The following is a 19,593-nucleotide window of genomic DNA, read 5'->3' as shown; positions in this document are numbered from 1 at the left end:
ATCCCTGAGCACATTGCCATCTGAGTCAAACAAGAGCTTTAAGTTTGCTTCCCCCACCCTCAGACCTAGAAAGCCTTGGAGATGACTACAGTATTAGATCTCATGATTCTACCACAGATTGGTTCTTTGACCTTGGACAAGTCACTTAACCACTCTTGACCTCAGTTTTTCTGTTCTTGTACAATGGGTAGCATTGGTATCAGCAGGCTGGTGAAGTTCGTTAGCTGTATAGTTCTCTGACAATATCACGTACCAGATTTCCATAGAAAAAATAGACTGAGAATTATATACACTGTACATTTAGGAAACAGGCAGTTAAGGTTCCAGTTAGTCTTAATTCTGCCCCTTTATTCCATATCCCATGAAGATCTCCTTTGAACTTCACCTGACCTGTTGCATATATAATTTTCTGTGGTTTGCCCTTCAGTTCCCTCTAGCCAGCCTTTGCCCTTCTGCATGTGAGGCAGCCTTCACTGTCTGTCTGGGCTCTAGGGAATGCAGGTAAAGGGTTCTTTAATGTTCTCAGGCACTGAGTGAATTTACAAGTGTAACAAATGACCCTGACATGTCAGGATCAACTGTCCTGACCTGAGCTCCTTCAGCATGACCTTGATGATGCACATAGCATTGCCAGGCAATATCAGAGTAGCAGGGAAAGCAGATACCAGGAGCAGTGTAATGTCAGGGATGAAATCCTGGCCCAGTTGAACTCAAAGGGATTTTTATCTTTGACTTCAAAGGGTTGCGGATTTTAACACAAAAGAGAAGATGGTCTTATGGTTCAGTTACTAGATGTAGAATCATAGACAGTGGAACTGGAAGGGACTTCAAGAAGTCATCGAGGCGAGTTCCCTGCCCTCTCGGCAGGACTGAACGCCATCTAGACCATCCCCCGATAGGAGTCTATCTAACCTGCTCTTAAATATCTCCAGCGATAGAGATTCCACAACCTCTCTAGATAATTTATTCCAGTTCCACTTATTCTTATTCCAGTGTTTAACTACCCTAACAGTTAGGAAGTTTTTCCTAATGTCTAATCTAAACCTCCCTTGCTGCAACTTAAGCCCATTGCTCCTTGTCCTATCCTCAAGGCCAAGGAAAACAATTTTTCTCCCTCCTCTTTGTGCCCCTCTTTGAGGTACTTGAAAACTGCTATCATGTTCCCACTAAGTCGTCGTCTTTTCTAAACTAAACAAGCGCAGTTCTTTCAGTTTTCCCTCATAGCTCATGTTCTCTAGACATTTAATCATTCTTGTTGCTTTTCTCTGAACGTTTCCCAATTTCTCCACATCTTTCTTGTAATGTGGTACCCAGAACTGGACACACTATTCCAATTGAGGTCTAATGAGTGCTGAATAGAGCAGAAGAATGACTTGTGTATTGCTCACAACACTCCTGTAAAATTCATCCCAGAATCCTGTTTGCTTGTTTTGCAACATCACACTCTTGACTCATATTTAGCTTGTGGTCCACTAAGACCCCTAAATCCCTTTCCGCAGTTCTCCTTCCTAGACAGTCTCTCCCCATTCTATATGTATGAAGCTGATGGCTTCTTTGTAAGTGGAGTACTTTGCATTTGTTCTTATTAAACTTCATCCTGTTTACCTCAGACCATTTCTCCAGTTTGTCCAGGTCATTTTGAATTATGAGCATATCTGTCAAAGCAGTTGCAACCCATCCCAGCTTGGTATCATCTGCAAACTTTAAGCCTACTTTCTATGCCAATATCTAAATTGTTGATGAATATATTGAATAGAACTGGCCCCAAAACAAAGCAGTGGCAACCCCTCCCATTAATAACTGCTCTCTGAGAATGGTTATCCAGCCAGTTATACACCTACCTTATAGTGGTCCCATCTAAGTTGTATTTCCTTAGTTTATTGATAAGAAGATCATGCGAGACTGTCACATGCTTTACTGAAGTCTAGGTATACCACATCCACCGCCTCTCCCTTATCCACAAGACTTGTTATCCTGTCCAAAAAAACTATCAGATTGGTCTGGTCTGACGTGATTTGTTTACAAATCCATGCCGGCTGTTACCTATCACCTTATTTTCTTCCAGATGTTTGCAGATGAATGTCTTAATTATTTGCCCCATTTATCTTTCCCAGCACAGAAATTAAACTGACTGGTCTGTAGTTTCCTTGGTTGTTCTTTTTTCACTTTTTATGGATGGGCACTATATTTGGCCTTTTCCAGTCTTCTGGAATCTCTCCTGACTTCCAGGACTTCTCAAAGATGATAGCTAAAGGCTCAGAAACCACCTCTATCAGCTCCTTATGTATTCTAGTATGGATTACATCAGGGCCTGGTGACTTGCAGACATCTAATTTTTCTAAGTGATTTTTAACTTGTTCTTCTTGTATTTTATCCTCTAAACCTACTCCCTTCCCACTAGCATGAATTATCTTAGGCATTTCTGCATTGGTCTCTTCTGAGTTATCAAGTTCTGAGCTATCTAGAAAAACTAGATGTGCACAAGTCCGTGGGTCTGGATTTAATGCACCCCAGAGTACTGAGGGAATTGGCAGAGGTCATTGCTGAACCTTTGGCCATTATGCTTGAAGACTCTTGGATATCAGGGGAGATACTGGATGACTGGAAGAAGGCAAACATAGTGCCCATCTTTAAAAAAGGAAAGAAGGACAATCCAGGGGACTATAGACCCGTCAGCCTTACCTCAATCCCTGGGAAAATAATGGAGGGAATCCTCAAGGAGTCCATTTTGGAGCACTTGGAAGAGGGGAAAGAGATCAAAAGTAGCCAACATGGATTCACCAGGGGCAAGTCCTGCCTGACCAATCTGATTAGCTTCTATGATGAGGTAACAGGCTCTGTGGTCATGGGGAAGTCAGTGGGTGTGATATACCTTGACTTCAGCAGAGCTTTTGATAAGGTCTCCCACAACATTCTTGTCCATAAGTTAAGGAAATATGGATTGGATCCTTGGACTATAAAATGGATAGAAAGCTGGCTTGGTGGACGGGCCCAAGGGGTAGTGGTCAATGGCTCAATATCTGGATGGCGGTCTGCTTCAAGGGGAGTGCCGCAAGGCTCGGTTCTGGGACCGTTGTTATTCAACGTCTTTATTAATGACCTGGATGAGGAACTAGATTGCACCCTCAGCAAGTTTGCAGATAACGCAAAACTAGGGGGAGAGGTAGATTCCTTGGAGGGTAGAGAGAGAATCCAGAGTGACCTGGATAAATTGGAGGGCTGGGCCAAAAGAAATCTGATGCGGTTCAATAAGGAGAAGTGTACAGTCCTGCACCTGGGGTGAAAGAATCCCAAGCATTGTTACAGGCTGGGGACCGACTGGCTCTGCAGCAGTACAATGGAAAGGGACCTAAGGGTTATGGTGGATGAAAGGCTGGATATGAGTAAACAGTGTGCCCTTGTAGCCAAGAAGGCTAACGTCATACTAGGGTGCATTAGCAGGAGCATTTCGAGCAGATCTAGAAAAGTAGTTATTCCTCTTTATTCGGCACTGGTGAGGCCACATCTGGAATATTGTGTCCAGTTTTGGGCCCCCCAGTATAAAAAGGATTTGGATTTGCTGGAGCAGGTTCAATGAAGGGCAACAAAAATGATTAAGGGGCTGGCGCACAAGACCTATGAGGATAGGCTGAGGGATTTGGGCTTGTTTAGTTTACAGAAGAGAAGACTTAGAGGCGATTTAATAGCAGCCTTCAACTTCCTGAAGGGGGGCTCTAAAGAGGAGGGTGAGAAACTGTTCTCAGGGGTGTCAGATGGCAGAACAAGGAGGAATGGTCTGAAGTTGAAGAGGGAGAGGTGTAGGTTAGACATTAGGAAAAACTACTTCACTGGGCGGGTGGTGAAGCATTGGAATGCGTTGCCTAGAGAGGTGGTGGATTTTCCATCCCTCGAGGTTTTTAAGTCCAGGCTGTGATGACTTAGTGGGGGTTGATCCTGCTTGAAGCAGGGGGCTGGACTAGATGACCTCCTGAGGTCCCTTCCAGCCCAGGGATTCTGTGAAGACCAAAACAAAGACGTCATTAAGCACCTCTGCCATTGCCAAGTTTCCTGATATTGTTTCTCTCTCCTCACTGAGTAGTGGGCCGATTCTGTCCTTTGTCTTCCTCTTGCTTCTAATATATGTACATAGTGACTACTTCTTACCCTTTCTTTCTCTAGCTGGTTTGAGCTTGTTCTGTGCCTTGCCCTGTCTAGTCTTGCCCCTGCACACATGTATAGTTTGCTTTTATTCATTTTCTGTAATTCTCCTAATTTCTACTTTTTGTATGATTCCTTTTTGATTTTGAGATTATGCAAGGTCTCCTGGCTAAGACAAGGTGGCCTTTTACCATACTTAGTATCTTTTCTAAGCAGCAGTATACCTTACTTTTGGGCCCTTAATAGTGTCCCTTTGAAAAACTGCGAACTCTCTTCAGTTGTTTTCTCTCTTAATCTTGCTTCCCATTGGACCTTACCTACCAGTTCTGAGTTTACCAGAATTTGCTTTGCTGAAATCCACTGTCTCTATTTTTCTGTTCTCCCTTTCACTGTTTCTTAGAACCACGAACTCTGATTTCCTGGTCACTTTCTCCCAAGCTGCCTTCCACTTTCAGATTCTCAGCACGTTCCTCCCTATGTGTTTAAATCAAATCTAGAACTGCTTCCACCCTAGTAGCTTTTTCTACCTGTTAAAATACAAAAATTCTAATCCATGCAGTCCGACAACTTCCTGGATAGTCTGTACCTTGCTGTGTTGGTTTCCCAACATATGTCTGGATAGTTGAAGTCCCCCATCACCACCAAATCCTGTGTTTTGGATAGTTTTGTTCATTGTTTAGAGAGAGTCTCGCCCACCTCTTCTACCTCGCTAGGTGGTCTGTAATAGATCTCTATCATGACATCACCCATGCTTTTCTACCCCTTTGAACCTAACGCAGAGACTCTCAACATGTCTGTTTCCTGCATCCATCTCCACGTCAGTCCAGTGTGCACATTTTTGATATATAAGACAGCACCTCCTCCCTGTTTACCCTGGCTATCCATCCTGAGTAAGCTGTACCCTTCTATACCAATATTCCAATCGTATATTATCCCACCAAGTTTCTGTGATACCAGTTATGTCATAGGTGTGAGTGTGTGTGTGTGAGGATTTCAGGTTTTTTCTGCTTATTACCCATACTTCTTGCATTTTTATATAGGCATCTGAGATACTTGTTTGCTTTTGCCTCCCACTTCTGCCTAGTACCTCTTTTTTTCTCTGCTCGTATAGTTCATGATCCCTCCCATTTCCAACCCAACCCACAGGTCTCCAGGTTTGTTTGTTTTTTTTCGCTTACCTGTGGGCTTTGGTCACGTCACCCTCAAACCTAGTTTAAAGCCCTCCTCACGAGGACTCTTTTACATACTTTGATACTTTGTCTAACTCTTAACTTCCCAACCACACACCCTCCTGCCATCCCTCTGCTTTTCTGATTTGTCAACCTTGATAATGATTTTTGGACCTCTGTGCTTTATATACTGAGTCTGTTCTGGTATGGCTATGATCTGAAGAAGTGGGTCTGTCCCATGAAAGCTCATCACCTAATAAATTATTTTGTTAGTCTTTAAAGTGCTACATGACTGCTTTTCTCTTTGAAAGGGTAGCATTGGCTCAGGACAGAGACTCACAAGGTCCAGGAGAAGTACCATCTTTTATGCACCCTACAACTGCCTACCTCCTCCAGAATTGTTCTCCGTATGGACAAGGCTATCATGGATGCTGCAGATAGCATTTAGCAGACACCAGCATCCATTACTCCCACTAATAAAAGGGCTGACCTGAAGTACGTTATTTCCTCCAAAAGAACGGACTTTCTGTTTACATGCACGCACACACCGCCAAACTCACTTGTGGTGGATGCAGTAAGACAAAGCCAGGCAGCCCACTTTCAAATCTACACCCCATGACAAAAATAACAAAAAGATGGATATCATGGGAAGAAAAGTATATTCATGCAGTACTCTGCTCCTCAGAGCAGCAAATTATATGGCCATGTTGGCAGACTATAACTACTCCAAACTACAGGAGCTTGTTCAGTGTCTACCAGAACAAAAGAAGCTGATCCTCAGTATTATCCAGGAGGGCCACATCATTTCACTCACGGCCTTACAATCTGCCCTGGACGTGGTGGACACTACACCTGAGTCACTGCTTCTGCCATTATAATGTGCAGAACCTCATGTCTCCAATCCTCATGAGTTCCCAGAGACCTACAACAAAAAGCCAATCTCCCCTGTGACAAGAAGAACCTATTCTCTCCAAAGACAGATGGGGTACTCCATTCTATGAAGGATTTGCATACAACCTTGACCCTTGGGATATGCAACCCTCCCTATAAAAGAGCAATATGCTTTATCTACCAAAGACCAACAGCATTATAGACAATAACTGGCATTTGACTGTAGACAAAAGCACAGACCCCAAAGGCACAAGCCGCAACAGCATCAAGCCTTGATGCCCCAAACATCTGCTTCTAAATACTCTCCTCTTCCAGCTGTGCCACCATTTGGTCACCCACAATGCCATCACTACCTCTGCCCTTTTTTATATCACTGGGCCCATATAAAATCAGACAGATGGGTCCTGGAATTCTTCACCTACAGTTACTCCATCCCCTTCATCTCCCTCCCACTCTATTCCTCCTGGGGGACTCATCTCATGAAACCCTGCTTCAACAGGAGGTGCTTCACCTTCTGTGCTTAGGCACCGTAGAACCAGTACCAGCAAAGTTCCAAGGCAAAGATTTCTATTCCACGTACTACCGAGCATAAAAGTGGGGGATGGAGGCTTATCCTCGATCTCAGGAGGCTCAACAAATGTTATCTACGGACACTTCAAAATGGTGGCCTTAGCGACAATTATCCCTGCAGTCGACCAGAGAGACTGGTTTTGGCTCTCGACCTCCAAGATGCTTATTTTCATATTACAATACATCCTGCACACAGACATTTTTTGCTCTTCGTGGTTGGTCCTCATCAGTATCAATACCGGGTCCTTCCATTTGGGCTTTCAGCAGTGCCCAGAGTCTTTTAAAAAAAACTCTAGCTGTCATAACCACCCACCTACACCATCTCAGAATTGTAATATTCCCCTACCTGGATGACTGCCATATAATGGGCACCTCATTTCAAGAAGCTCAGGATATGGTCAGAACAACCACAGACCTTCTACTCAAACTCAGGTTTCATGTAAATTACAAAAAGTCCATACTTTATCCCACTCAGGTCCCAGAATTCATAGGAGCCCACATTGACACCACAACAACCACAGCAACTCTACCTGCTCACAGTTCAAAACCTTGTGCAATCTTAGAGCAGCAACACACATCTCCTGCTATCACGATTTGAGAGTGCCTAAGACTCCTAGGGCCCATGGCAGCCACAATTTATGTAACCAAATTGGCCAGACTCCATATGAGGTGTCTCCAGCCCTGGCTGGCCATGTGTTGTTACTCCCCATCCAGAGACACACTTTCCAAATCAATCAATATCATGATAAACAACACTGCCTGCATGTACTATATCAATTGACGGGGCGGCACACAATCTCCATCCCTATGTAGGGAAGCCCTCAAGCTATGGAACTGATGTCTACAGCACAGTATTACCTTGATTGCCACATACCTTCCTGGAGTACAGAATATTACTGCAGGTGCCCACAGTTGCAAGCTCTACCACCATCACGACTGGGAAATTAACATGCTAGCCCTCACCATGTCTTCCACACATGGGTCCAATTCAACATAGACCTCTTTGCAATCAAATCCAGTTGCAAGTGCCACCAGTACTGCTGCAGAGCAGCCCTGGGAAAACACTCCCTTGGGATGTTTTCTCCATCAAATGGGACACACCCCTACTTTACACATTTCCACCCTTTTCCTTACTGCACAAATTCATCATCAGGGTCAGACTAGAACAAACGTGTGTAAGACTTGTAGCACCAGCGTGGCCCAGACAAACTTGGTACCCTTCCCTCGAGAGAATGTCCCACATGGATCCATATGCCTTTCCTCGCCATCATAACCTTCTCTCCCAGAGTCACAGTAGGGTTATTCACCCTGAGCCACACAAACTCCACCTTCGTGCCTGGCTCGTTCTTGGCTCCCGGATGCCAAAACCCCATGCTCTGAAAGAGTAAAGCAAATATTAGTCAATAGTAGGTGACGGTCCATGAGAAAATCTTACCGCTACAAGTGGAAAAGATTGTCAGTGGTTCAAAACCAATCACTCCACACCTCTGGAAACTGCACCCCTTCCTGTCTTACTGAACTGTTTGGTGCACTTACGCGAATCAGGCTTATCACTAAATACCATCAAGGTTCATGCTACAGCCATAGCAGCCTTTCATTGCACAACAGATGGCAATTCTTTCCTCTCCTATCCCATCACCAAGAGATTCGTCACAGCCCTCCAGAATACCTTTCCTTCCTTCCACCTACCTGTTCATATCTGGGACCTGAGTCATATGCTCAAGAGCCTCATGAAACTGCCCTTCGAATGCTTGGCCACCTGTCCCTGGCTATACAAGTCGATGAGGTCTTCTTTCAGCTTGCTGCACTAATGGCTGATGCCCCCTGCCCACTTTACACAGTATTCAGCAGGGACAGGGTAACACACAGACCCCATTCCAAGTTGTTCCCTAAGGTGCCATCCCCTTTCCATATCAGTGAACCTATACACTAACCTGCATTTTTTTCCGAACCTGCACACCAGTCCTACACAGGCTGCATGGCATGTTCTAGACATCCGCAGAGTGCTCACATTCTATATCGATCACATAAAACAATGATGCACATCTCCTGGGCTCTTTCTCTCCTTCGCAGAACGCTCCAAGGTCAGCCCATCTCATCTCAGCGAATCTCCAAATGGATTTCTACCTGCATCCATAGTTGTTCTACCATCCGCAATAGACCTCTGCCGCACCATATCGCAGCCCATTCCACCAGGACTGTGTCACTTCACTGCCTTCCTCAGCAATGTACCTCTTCCCGACATTTGTAAAGCAGCCATCTGGTCTTTGGGTAACACTTTCACACGTCATTACACACTCTTCTTCCGTCACCTCATCCATGCAGTTGGTACAGCAGTGGGTACAGCAGTACTATCAGTGGTAACAATGGGGCTGCAAACCCTCCTCCACGAGATGGCTACCACTTTATAAATATCAAGAGTGAAGCACCCACAGGGACACTACTCGAAGAAGAGGAAATTATTCACCTTGTGCAGTAACAGTTGTTGTTCTAGATGTTTGTTCCTGTGGATGCTCCACTTCCCTCTCTCCTTCAACTGCTTTGAAACCCGTCCTCTACTAGCACGGGTGGAGAAGGAATGGAGGGGTCTGCACCACGAGCACCTCATAGACACCAGTGGCACAAGGAGGCACTACAGTTCATGTGTGGCACAGGAAGCCACTGCTAAGAAAAAACCTCTGATGGCCTGTGCAAGGATGCACCAGCATCCAGAGTGGAGTACCCACAGGAACACGCATCTCGAAGAACCACCATTACTGCACAAGGTGAGTAATTCTCTCTTCCATCCAAAGTCTCAAGGTATCTTTTTCTCCCACCCTACACCTAGCTACCTGGTTGTTGAGGCCTCTGACAGATGGAACCAACATAGGTTCTACTCCACATCGTTCAAGAGGGAGCTAAAATGGGTAGATCTTGGCTGCAAAAGCTCTTGCTCCTCGGCCTCTTTGTAGTTCAGAGTAGCTGTTCCTGGCCCTGATGGCAAAAGGAAATTCATTTCACTCAGGTGGAAGAAGTTTGAGCTTATTACCTCAAACAGAGATCCTGGAGTTGAGTTTGTTCAGCTAATCCTGGCCATGTCGACATGTGCACGCTACTTCGAAGTAGCGGCGCCAACTTCGAAATAGCGCCAGTCACAGCTACACGTGTTGGGCGCTATTTCGAAGTTGAAATCGACGTTAGGCGGCGAAACGTCGAAGCCGCTAACCCCATGAGGGGATGGGAATAGCGCCCTACTTCGAAGTTGAACGTCGTAGTAGGGCATGTGTAGACGATCCACGTCCCGCAACGTCGAAATAGCGGGGTCCACCATGGCGGCCATCAGCTGAGGGGTTGAGAGATGCTCTCTCTCCAGCCCCTGCGGGGCTCTCTGGTCACCGTGTGCAGCAGCCCTTAGCCCAGGGCTTCTGGCTGCTGCTGCTGCAGCTGGGGATCCATGCTGCATGCACAGGGTCTGCAACCAGTTGTCGGCGCTGTGGATCTTGTGTTGTTTAGTGCAACTGTGTCTGGGAGGGGCCCTTTAAGGGAGCGGCTTGCTGTTGAGTCCGCCCTGTGACCCTGTCTGCAGCTGTTCCTGACACCCTTATTTCAATGTGTGCTACTTTGGCGTGTAGACGTTCCCTCGCAGCGCCTATTTCGATGTGGTGCTGCCCAACATCGAAGTTGAACGTCGACGTTGCCAGCCCTGGAGGATGTGTAGACGTTATTCATCGAAACAGACTATTTCAATATAGCGTGCACGTGTAGGCGTAGCCCCTGTGTGCCCGCCTTCCCTGTCCCTCTTCAGGGACCTTTTGCACATGAGTCTTAGTCCTACCTAGTTGAACCTGTTCCAGTAGTCTTCATCAGGAAGTGATTCTATTCCCAGTATTTGCCCCTTCCTAAGGAGAATGTGGGTGGAGACCAATCCTGGATCTGAGGGTTTGGAATTTTTGGTCTCAGCAGTTCAGAATGGTAACCCTAGCAAAACTAATTCTCCCCACAGATCCCGGAGATTTAGTCTGTTTTCCTTGACTTTAAGGTGCTTATTTTCTTATAGCCTTGCACCCCTATTTCTCAGATGTTTCCTACGTTTTGTGGTTGTCAGGGACCACTGCCAATGTCATATCCTGCACTTCAGCCTTTCCATTGTCTCAGGGTCACAGAAAAGGCTTTCTGCAATTTCTAGGTCATATGTCAGCCTGTATATCTGTAACACCTTTAGCAAGCCTATGCTCTATGTCCCCAGGCCTGGCTGGGAACCATCTACACCTCTGACAGCACAGTCTATGCAAGTGGGTGTCCATGCCTTAGAGAGTGCTCAGTTTTCTTTTGGTGGAAAAATCCCAGAAAATTATGGGTGAGTTCTGTTTTAGCAGCCCATTCTCACTGGGGTCATCTCTGCGTATGCCTCCCTGTGAGGCTGGGAGGTGCACCTTGAAGATTTTACAGTGTAGGTCAGATGGGCCCCACAGGAGAGAACCCTTCATATCAGCATAGTGGAACTCAGGATAGCATTATGCTTGCCAGCACTTCCTTCCTCATATCAGCAGCCACCCAAAACGACTAATGGACCGCAGAACAGCAATATTTTATCTCATTTGGCGAGGATTTGCAAGATTACAGTCATGCTGAATCCATAAGACTATGGAACTGATACATATTGCATCATGTACAGATCTCAGTGATTTACCTGTCAGAATTGCAGACTGCAATGGCAAACTCCATCAGCAAGCACTTGTACCTTGACCACAGGTGGGAGCTGGTATGCCAAAGGACAGCTCTTAGCTGGGGCCATGGAGAGAGAGGTCTCTCCACAGCAACTTCCAAAGCTGTTCCTTACACCATCATGACTCAAGAGCCGAATCAAACAGAACCAGGAGAAATTAGTAGTCCTCCATATGGCCCTGGCCTGACCAAGAAGGGTATGGTTTCCCAAGCTCTCTTACATATCTCAGCAATTTGCCTCTTTATCTTCCCCAGACAACAGAGTTCCTCACCAAGGAGTTGGGATCGCTTCTCTCTCCCCAGACCTTCTCTCATGGTCTGACTACTAGATGGCTCTCTGGTATGAAACAAGATCCCTCTCAACAGGGACAAAGAGCGGAGCACCTGCCTTCAGAAGTGAAAATATTTTCATGTGTGATGCAGCCACCAATCTATACTTTCTGTCCAGTCTTGATTATCTGCTCATTTCAAAAATTGCAGAACTGTCTCTGAGCTCACTTTTAAGGTTCATTTGGCAGTTGTGCCAACTTTTCCCTCCCTATTGGGGGTGTTAGTCTTCATTCATCCAATGCCTGACATTTGTTAAGGGTCTGTTCAGTTATTTTCCTCTTCTCAAAGAACCTGCTATACAATGGCACCTCATCTCAGACCCTAATGTGCTAAGGAAAACCCCACTGGAACACATGGCAAGCTGTATTCCTCCAAGGGTTATTGCTTATCTCACCAGGTCCTTATATCTGTGGTCCTAATAAAAAACATTTGTGTATCAGGTATGTTCAAGACCGTCACCTGGTCTTCAGCATGTGGGAAGACAGGGGACTGGACTTGATGACCGCTCCAAGTCCTTTCCAGTGCTAGTATTCTATGATTCTGTGCGGTACATTTTCATACCTGCTTTGAGCCAATATAGCCCGTGTTGGTTCTGTTCTAGGCCTGCTGAGTCTTCCTCCTTGTAGTCAGTTGCTGTCACCAGTGTGATGCTCTAGCATCTGTTCTGCTCACTTCTGTATTGATAACCTTTGGCCTCATGCATGCGCTCTCTTTGGAATGCTGGCCCTGCACAGTCAGCCTGCACTGCAGACTTCAGAGAGCTCCCAGTAGCCACAAATCAAGCAAGGTACAAAGACACTGGAATCATGTTTGTTGTCATTGATGCATGGGCTCTAGCACCCCAGGCACCAAAATTAAGCATCTACAGTTTTACACTCGTACATGCATACACCATGACAATGGACTCGGAACAATTCAGTGGGCAGGAATGCCCAAACTATCCCCAGGACAGACTATAAAGCCCCTCAGTGTGACACTTTTATACCCACATATAAACAAATTATGTGTCTGTGGTGTTTCCTAGGTGCAAAACCTTACCTGTATTATGTTAACACCCCTTGACATAACCAGATACCCACCTTTACCTTGTAGATGGTGGTACGGTCAAAACAATGCTATCCATTATGCTGTCATCCCGACCCTGTGCTGAACCTGGGTCAGTATGTCCCATTATTTCTGCTACCAAGCAAAATGTTCTGTTACCAGGTATGTGTCTTTCTGCAGTATCGGCAGCCCTGTCTCTGCCACATTCCTGTGAGCAGGACCCGAGTCTGGCTTTTTGCTTTGTTAGCATAGTTAACCCCTTGTGCTGTTGAGGCCCTAGGCCCTTAGCTTTGCTTTATGTTAACAAAGCATTGACTAATAACAGAGAGGTAGCTGTGTTAGTCTGCATTCCAGCAAAACAAACAAGCCGTCTTGTAGCACTTTAAAGACTAACAAAATTATTTATTAGGTGATGAGCTTTCATGGAGCAGACCCACTTCTTCGGATCTGGAGATAGTGCTGTATCGGAAATGGCATGACAGTTTTATAACAGAGATTTGAAAAACAAAATTTGAAAGAGAACCTGACAAATCACAAACACAGGACAGAAAGCAGGGGGATGGGGGTGAAGGGTTGGGGAGGAGGGTAGCGAATTACTAAGTGTCCTGCCCGCGATTGCCATGAATATGAAAGATAGAGAAGCTGTCTTTGTAATGCATGAGGTAACTGCTGTCTCTAAGTCCTATCCTCAACATATTGAATTTGAGCATAAACCGCAGTTCACGTTTCCCTTTGTAATCTGCTGTTTAAGTCTTTGTTTGTAAAATGCATATTTTCATGTCTTTAACAGTATGACCTGCTTCACTGAAATGCTCAATAACAGGTTTGTGTATTCAGATTTCTAATGTCTGCTTTGTGTCTCTTCATTCTTTGACAAAGTGATTGTCCAGTTTGTCCACTAGGGCATACGTTTTCACCCTGTTTTGAGCACAGACATATGCATAAACATCACAGTGAGATCTTCCAGCTCTTTGCGGAGGACTTAGCTGCTGTCTCATTAGTAATGACTTTGGATTGACCAGTACCAGTCAAGCTAGCTATACCTCTTGTTGCATGCTGCTAGAGGCCGCCTAGGTTTCCTGAGCCTAGTCTCTCACAGGCAGAGGCCACATTTTAGGAAGAGAGACCTTTCCCTGCCTGCTCTTCTGGTCAGACCACCAGGGCAAAGCAGCATCAGCATCCTGTGTTGCTACCAAAGGACCTGTCGTGTTCTGCCTCTGCGACAGTCCATGACCCTACAGCACTTCAGTAAACGTGGTGAGATTCAGGATGCTCTTCAGTTAGTCCAGAGAGCTCCTCTTGGAAAGCTACCTTATCCCTTACACCCGAGCTTGATTAGCAGTGTCATGAGGAAGGTGGGTGCTAGGAATAATCACCTTCTCCAATTCCACCACCACATGCAGCGGAAGCGGCTTCTACTCTGAGTATTTCCTTGTTCAGAAGAGGATCTTCATCTTATCCTAGGACAGAGGAGACTCAACTCATGCATATACTATGTCAGGTTCAGGATGGTAACACTCACCCACCTGTTCCATCCGTCTAGGATCCAGCCTTGTTCATAGCTCTGCACTTGCAGGGTGCATACATTCACACTGCCCTCCATCCAGTACATGGAAGCATCTGAGATTCATACTGGAAACCAGTCATAGAGGTGTCACATCCTCGGGTGCAACCCAGACCGGTGAAAGATGTCACTGTCTTACACCTTTTAACTCTGGGTGCCTCAGTGTTCTGCTGTTGAGGCTGCAAATGAGGGCTACTCACAACTAGCTAGCAGAGTGCACATCATACCTTGACTGTGTATATGCTAGACAGCCCTAGTTCTGCAGCTTTGACCCCAGCAACATGTTAACAGCCACTCTGTGGCTTCCGCCAGCCTGGGTAACACCTATCAGGGTGACACCAACACACTCCCAGTCCTGAATTTTCCCAAAAACCTGCTGTGCACTGTCCATCCCACTCCATAAAGCGTAAATCTGAGTTAAACTATCGAGTGTAAATCCTATTTCAGCCATGCCAGTGTCACATTCTGGGATCCTGATGAGAGGGTTTGTCACCGCCTGCCCCTAGCCTTGGGAGCTATACCAGCAAAGTATTGTGAGGCACTCAAGGTTATGGGGTAGGGGTTGACCCAACCTTCCCTAGTCTGGATTGTACCCAGGATGTGCAGCAGGGTAGTGCCCTTTGGTCTTTGCACAACACAGGTTGTAGTTGCAAAAGGCCTGACAGTGGTGGCAGCAGATGCATCTGTGTGAACAATTGGCTGTTCCAGAGCAAGTCCCTTCAGGGGACCACAACAGGCCTTGAGTAAATTCTTGTGGAAGCTCCCTCTTGCTGGGTTCAGAAGGAGGCTGGAGCCAGCTTTCTTGGATGATTTAACATGAAGCATCCTGCATATTGTCAGGGCTGGACTAGATAGCTGTTGCAATCCCTGCCAATGAAATGTTCTCCCTGTCGTCCTGGCAAGGACTCTTATGAACTTCAGTAAATCACCTCTCACCATCACAGGCAATAGTGTTAGTAGGAGCTGTGATTGATTCTTGATCAAGAACTCATTTGCAAGAACCAGGTTTCAGACACTAGCCAGGGACCTAAGATTGACCTCAACCACAACAGTGTGTCTGGGGCTGCCCAGCCACATGTCAGCATGCATGTATGTGCATTCCCATGATCTGCTCACCAAAGGGCAACACAGAGTGCCCAAAATTTGGCTTCCAGGAAAGGATGAGTCCAAACTCCTTGTCAGCTGCTTGCCTGCTACAGTGGGCTCCAAACTTCCTTGTTAGCCTTCACCCCAATCTCCCTGATCTCCATAGGCTGATCACACCAGGGCACACTGCTCCTGGTAGTTTTCTGCTGGCCTACTCACATCCCCATCTGTGTCCCAGTCTGCTCAGACCTCTTCCAGCACAGTGGTCTGATACTGCATCTCAAGCCACACTAATTGTATCTGACCTGAAAGTGAGCTGGCTACACACTACTGGCAGATGTTCTCAGTAAGAAATCTTCATTCAGTGAGGAAAGCCATCTGCTGGGAAGACTTACTACTTCACGTGGAAATGATTCTCTCCATGGAAAATCCAGCATCGCCCAGACCCTGCTGAGGTTCTGATGGTCCACATTCTTGTCTGTATGCTGCACCACTGGGTGGGCATTTAATTGTCAGAGTTCACGTTCTAACAGTATTAAGGTGGCATACTCCAACAAAGTCATACTCAGTCTTGTTGCATGTGACAGCACATAGATTCCTCAAGGGCCTTCTGCATGCTTACCTGCCTGTCAAAGACCTGACTGCTGTGTGGGATCTTGGCATTCTCCAGCTAGAGAATAGAGCCTCCTTTCAAGGCACTATCAAATTGTTCAATAAATCACCTTACACCTGAGGCAGTCTGCCTGGTAGCTGCCCCCAGCACAGTTTGTCTGCTCTGTCCTTGCCAGACCACTCCACGCTTCTCTCTCAGGGGCAAGCTGGTTCTGAGAAGGCGTGCGTCTTGCCTATTTCCATAGTCTTGCTCTCTTACCTGGACAGAGCCAAATGCTTCCTCCTCTCTTTGGCTATGTCTACACTATGAGATAATTTCTAATTCTGGAATTTATAAGTTCGATTTTGACCATCCTCACGTCAAACCGTGCTCCCCTCCACAAAGTCAAGTCATTGGTGCCACACACATTGGCTAACATTGATTGTTGCAGTAGTGCATTGTGGGAAGCTACCCCACAGTTCCCTCATCCCCGTAGCATTCTGGGTGTGCTCGCTGGTCTTGACGTCATCTTCCCCCATTGCATTTTTATCATTCCCCTCCCGATCCCTGAAAATGTCAATCCCTGGAAATAATGCAGAAGACCCCCAAAATAAGACAAGAGACTTTTTGGTTTCCTCACACATTACATTACCAACATGGGTGCAGCGACTGTGATCCCTGGAAATAATGTGGGGAGGGGCCCGGAATGCTTTTTAATTTGAGAGGAATGTAGGAAGAAAGAATTCTTGGTTTCCCCGTTCATTATGTTGTTAATGGACGAGGTATTTGGCTTTCCAGTGCACTATAAGGTTTCCATGTAACGACTGTATTCTCAGCTGGACATCCACTGACTATCCCACTTCCCATCATTGCAGAAATGTGATCCCTGAAAATAATGCAGGGGCCTGGAATGTTTTTTAATTGGAGAGGAATGTAGGATAGGAAGAAAGAGAGAGAATTTTTGGTTTCCCTCTATGTTATATTGCCACCACGGGTGCAGCAATGTTATTCTCAACTGTCCATCCACTAAGTTTCCCCCCTCCCATCATCACAGAAATGTGATCTCTGAAAGTAATGCAGAGGCCCAGGATGTTTTCTTATATTGAGAAGAATGTAGGAAGAAAGAATTTTTGGTTTCCGCATACACTATGTTGGTGCTGGGGAGAGTCTTAATGCAGGGTCCCGGACTGTACAGGAGAAAAAGAATTTTTGATTTTCCTCCGGCGGCAGCAAGCCCAGGTGTGGGCCAAGGGGGTGGGTGTTGCTGAATGACCAGCTGAAGTAGTCGTCACCTGTCGGCAGCAAGCCCCTAACTGCCAAGGGAGACTTTTCCCCAGCAGCAGCAGCAGCAGCAAGCCCAGGTGTGGGCCAAGGGGTGGGGGGCCACTGGATGACCAGTTGAAGTGGTCCTTCTCTGGCAGCAGCGAGCACCTTTGCTGCTGGGGTAGACTTCTCCCAAGTGGCAGAAGCAAGCCCTTTAGCTGTCAGGGGAGACTTCCCCACAGCAGCAGCAAAGCCCAGACTTTCTTTCCTGCGCAACTGGCAATATTGTCAGCACCAAATGGCAGGCACATCCTTTTATTGGGTTGGGTTGGGGGCTACCCACATAATGTGGCTGAGCAAAGGAAAGACCCAGCCTGTGTAGCCCCTGTGGGTGGGGGAAGAGGGTTTGCACACAATTATGCAAGCAGGACCCCTAGGACAGCCTTGCTGACACAAGGTACAGCGGGGCAGGGGCTGGCTCCAGGCAGCACAGAAAAAAATAGCAAGTGTACAGACAGAGCCCCGAACTCCCTGCAGGGGCTATTTGAATGGGTAGGTGCACTCATGCCACTAACAGTGTAGAAACAAAGAAGCCATTTCCCAGGCTGTCATACTAACATGAGCCCACAGCTAAAGGCTTGCTGTTTCTGCTTGGAAATTCATAGTCTTCCCGTTACTGGAGAGCAACGGCCAGAGTGGAGCACTGAGAGAAGCATCAAGGGTTATGTACGGGACACCCTGGAGGCTAATAAATTTGCCTTTAAGACATCGCACTTCCACACTTGCATTTAATCAAACTTCTGAATTCGAGCTTGATGCTATACCCATCAGGTGACTGCAATTGTGGAGTTTTGAGATTGTCTTTACAGTGAAGACAGTCGTGGTAAATTCGAGCTAACTGAATTAAATTTGATTTTGTCTTGTGGTGTAGGTGCAGCCCTTGTGGCTTGTTGAAAGACAGCCATTTCATCACAGAGAATTTAAGTGGATCATAGAAATGAAGGGTTGGAAGAGATCTTGGGAGGGTCAGCAGATCCAACCCCCTTCACTGAGGTAGTACTACACCAACTCTGATAGATGCTTGTCCATCCCATTCTTAATAATCTGCAGTTACAGGGCTTCCACAACCTCTCTTAGGAGCCTTTTCCAGAGGGTTGCTACCCTGTGTGGTTAAAATGCTTTTCTTAGTATCTGACCTACATCTCCCTTGCGGCAGATTATAGGCCCAGTACTATTTGTCATACCTTTCATTGTCATGGAGGACTCCTTTTTATAACAGCCATGCTGGAAGACTCCCCTCCCTACTCAGCTCTCTTTTTTCGGGTTAAAAACTGCACATAGTCCTTTCTTCATAGGATGGGCTTTTTAAACCTCGTTTTTGTTGTCCTCCTCTGGAGTGTGTCCAGTTTGTCCACGTTTCCTAGTTTGGTGCCCAAAATTGGTGAAAGCTCTCCAGCTGAGGCCTCACGAGTGCAGAGTGGGGTAGGACAGTTGCTTCCTGCATCTTTCATTCTACACTACTGCAGCATATTAGTCTTTTCACAACTGCAGCATCTTACTGACTTATTCAGTTTACAGTCAACTGTAACTTATCCCAGGTACTTTTCACCTGTAGTGTTGTGTAGCGAGAGAGTTCTCATTTTGTAATTGTGTGTGATTCCCCCCCCCAAGTGAAGTACTTTGTACGTGCCATTATTGAATTTCTTCTTCTCAAATTTGAGACTAGTTCTGTGATTTATCGAGCTAGTTTTAGGTGCAAATTCTGTCCTCCAGAGTGTTTGCCAGTCCTCTCACCTAAGTATTATCTGGAAATTGTATAAGTGTCTTTTCATTCCATTATCTGAGTCATTAATGAAACTATCGACTAATAAGGACCAAGAATGAGTCCCACAGAACCCCACTAAGTATACACTAGGTGTCAGCAACCCCCATCACAGGTGCCAGGAGTGGCACATGAGCCAATTTTTATTGACACATGAGGCGGGAGCTCAGCCCCGCCCTTCCTTTCCCGTGCAGCCGGGAGCTTACTCAAAGCCAGGCCACCTGTGGAGTAATAAAAGACCAACTAATGCTACCAACCACCATCTAAACAGTAAAGCTCTGCATCCTAATGTATTTATTAATGAAGCTATTGAAAGTAGGACTAAAAGTATTGCCAGCCCTCGGACCTTACATAGAGGTCAGAAGGTCACATTTCAGCCCTCCCCCTCGGAAGGGTTGCTGAGCCCTGGAATACACCCTAC

At 46.2% G+C, this 19,593-nt stretch overlaps 1 protein-coding gene across 7 annotated transcripts in view; it reads left to right on the top strand.

Moving 5' to 3' along the window:
• SETD5 (SET domain containing 5) overlaps nucleotides 1–19,593 on the top strand; it is a 193,227-nt gene that overhangs the window by 167,804 nt on the left and 5,830 nt on the right. The window contains exon 23 of one of the 7 annotated variants that reach the window (XM_075006097.1): nucleotides 13,636–13,668. The exons of the other annotated variants lie outside the window; for them this stretch is intronic. Within the exon in view, the coding sequence (XP_074862198.1) occupies nucleotides 13,636–13,640 (5 nt within the window). The 3' untranslated portion in view covers nucleotides 13,641–13,668. The remainder of the gene's footprint in view (nucleotides 1–13,635; nucleotides 13,669–19,593) is intronic. 7 annotated transcript variants of the gene reach the window in all.

Source organism: Carettochelys insculpta, chromosome 11 (genome assembly GCF_033958435.1).
Source record: "Carettochelys insculpta isolate YL-2023 chromosome 11, ASM3395843v1, whole genome shotgun sequence".
Classification (NCBI taxonomy): Eukaryota; Metazoa; Chordata; order Testudines; family Carettochelyidae; genus Carettochelys; species Carettochelys insculpta.
This window is presented reverse-complemented; position numbering and strand designations above follow the sequence as displayed.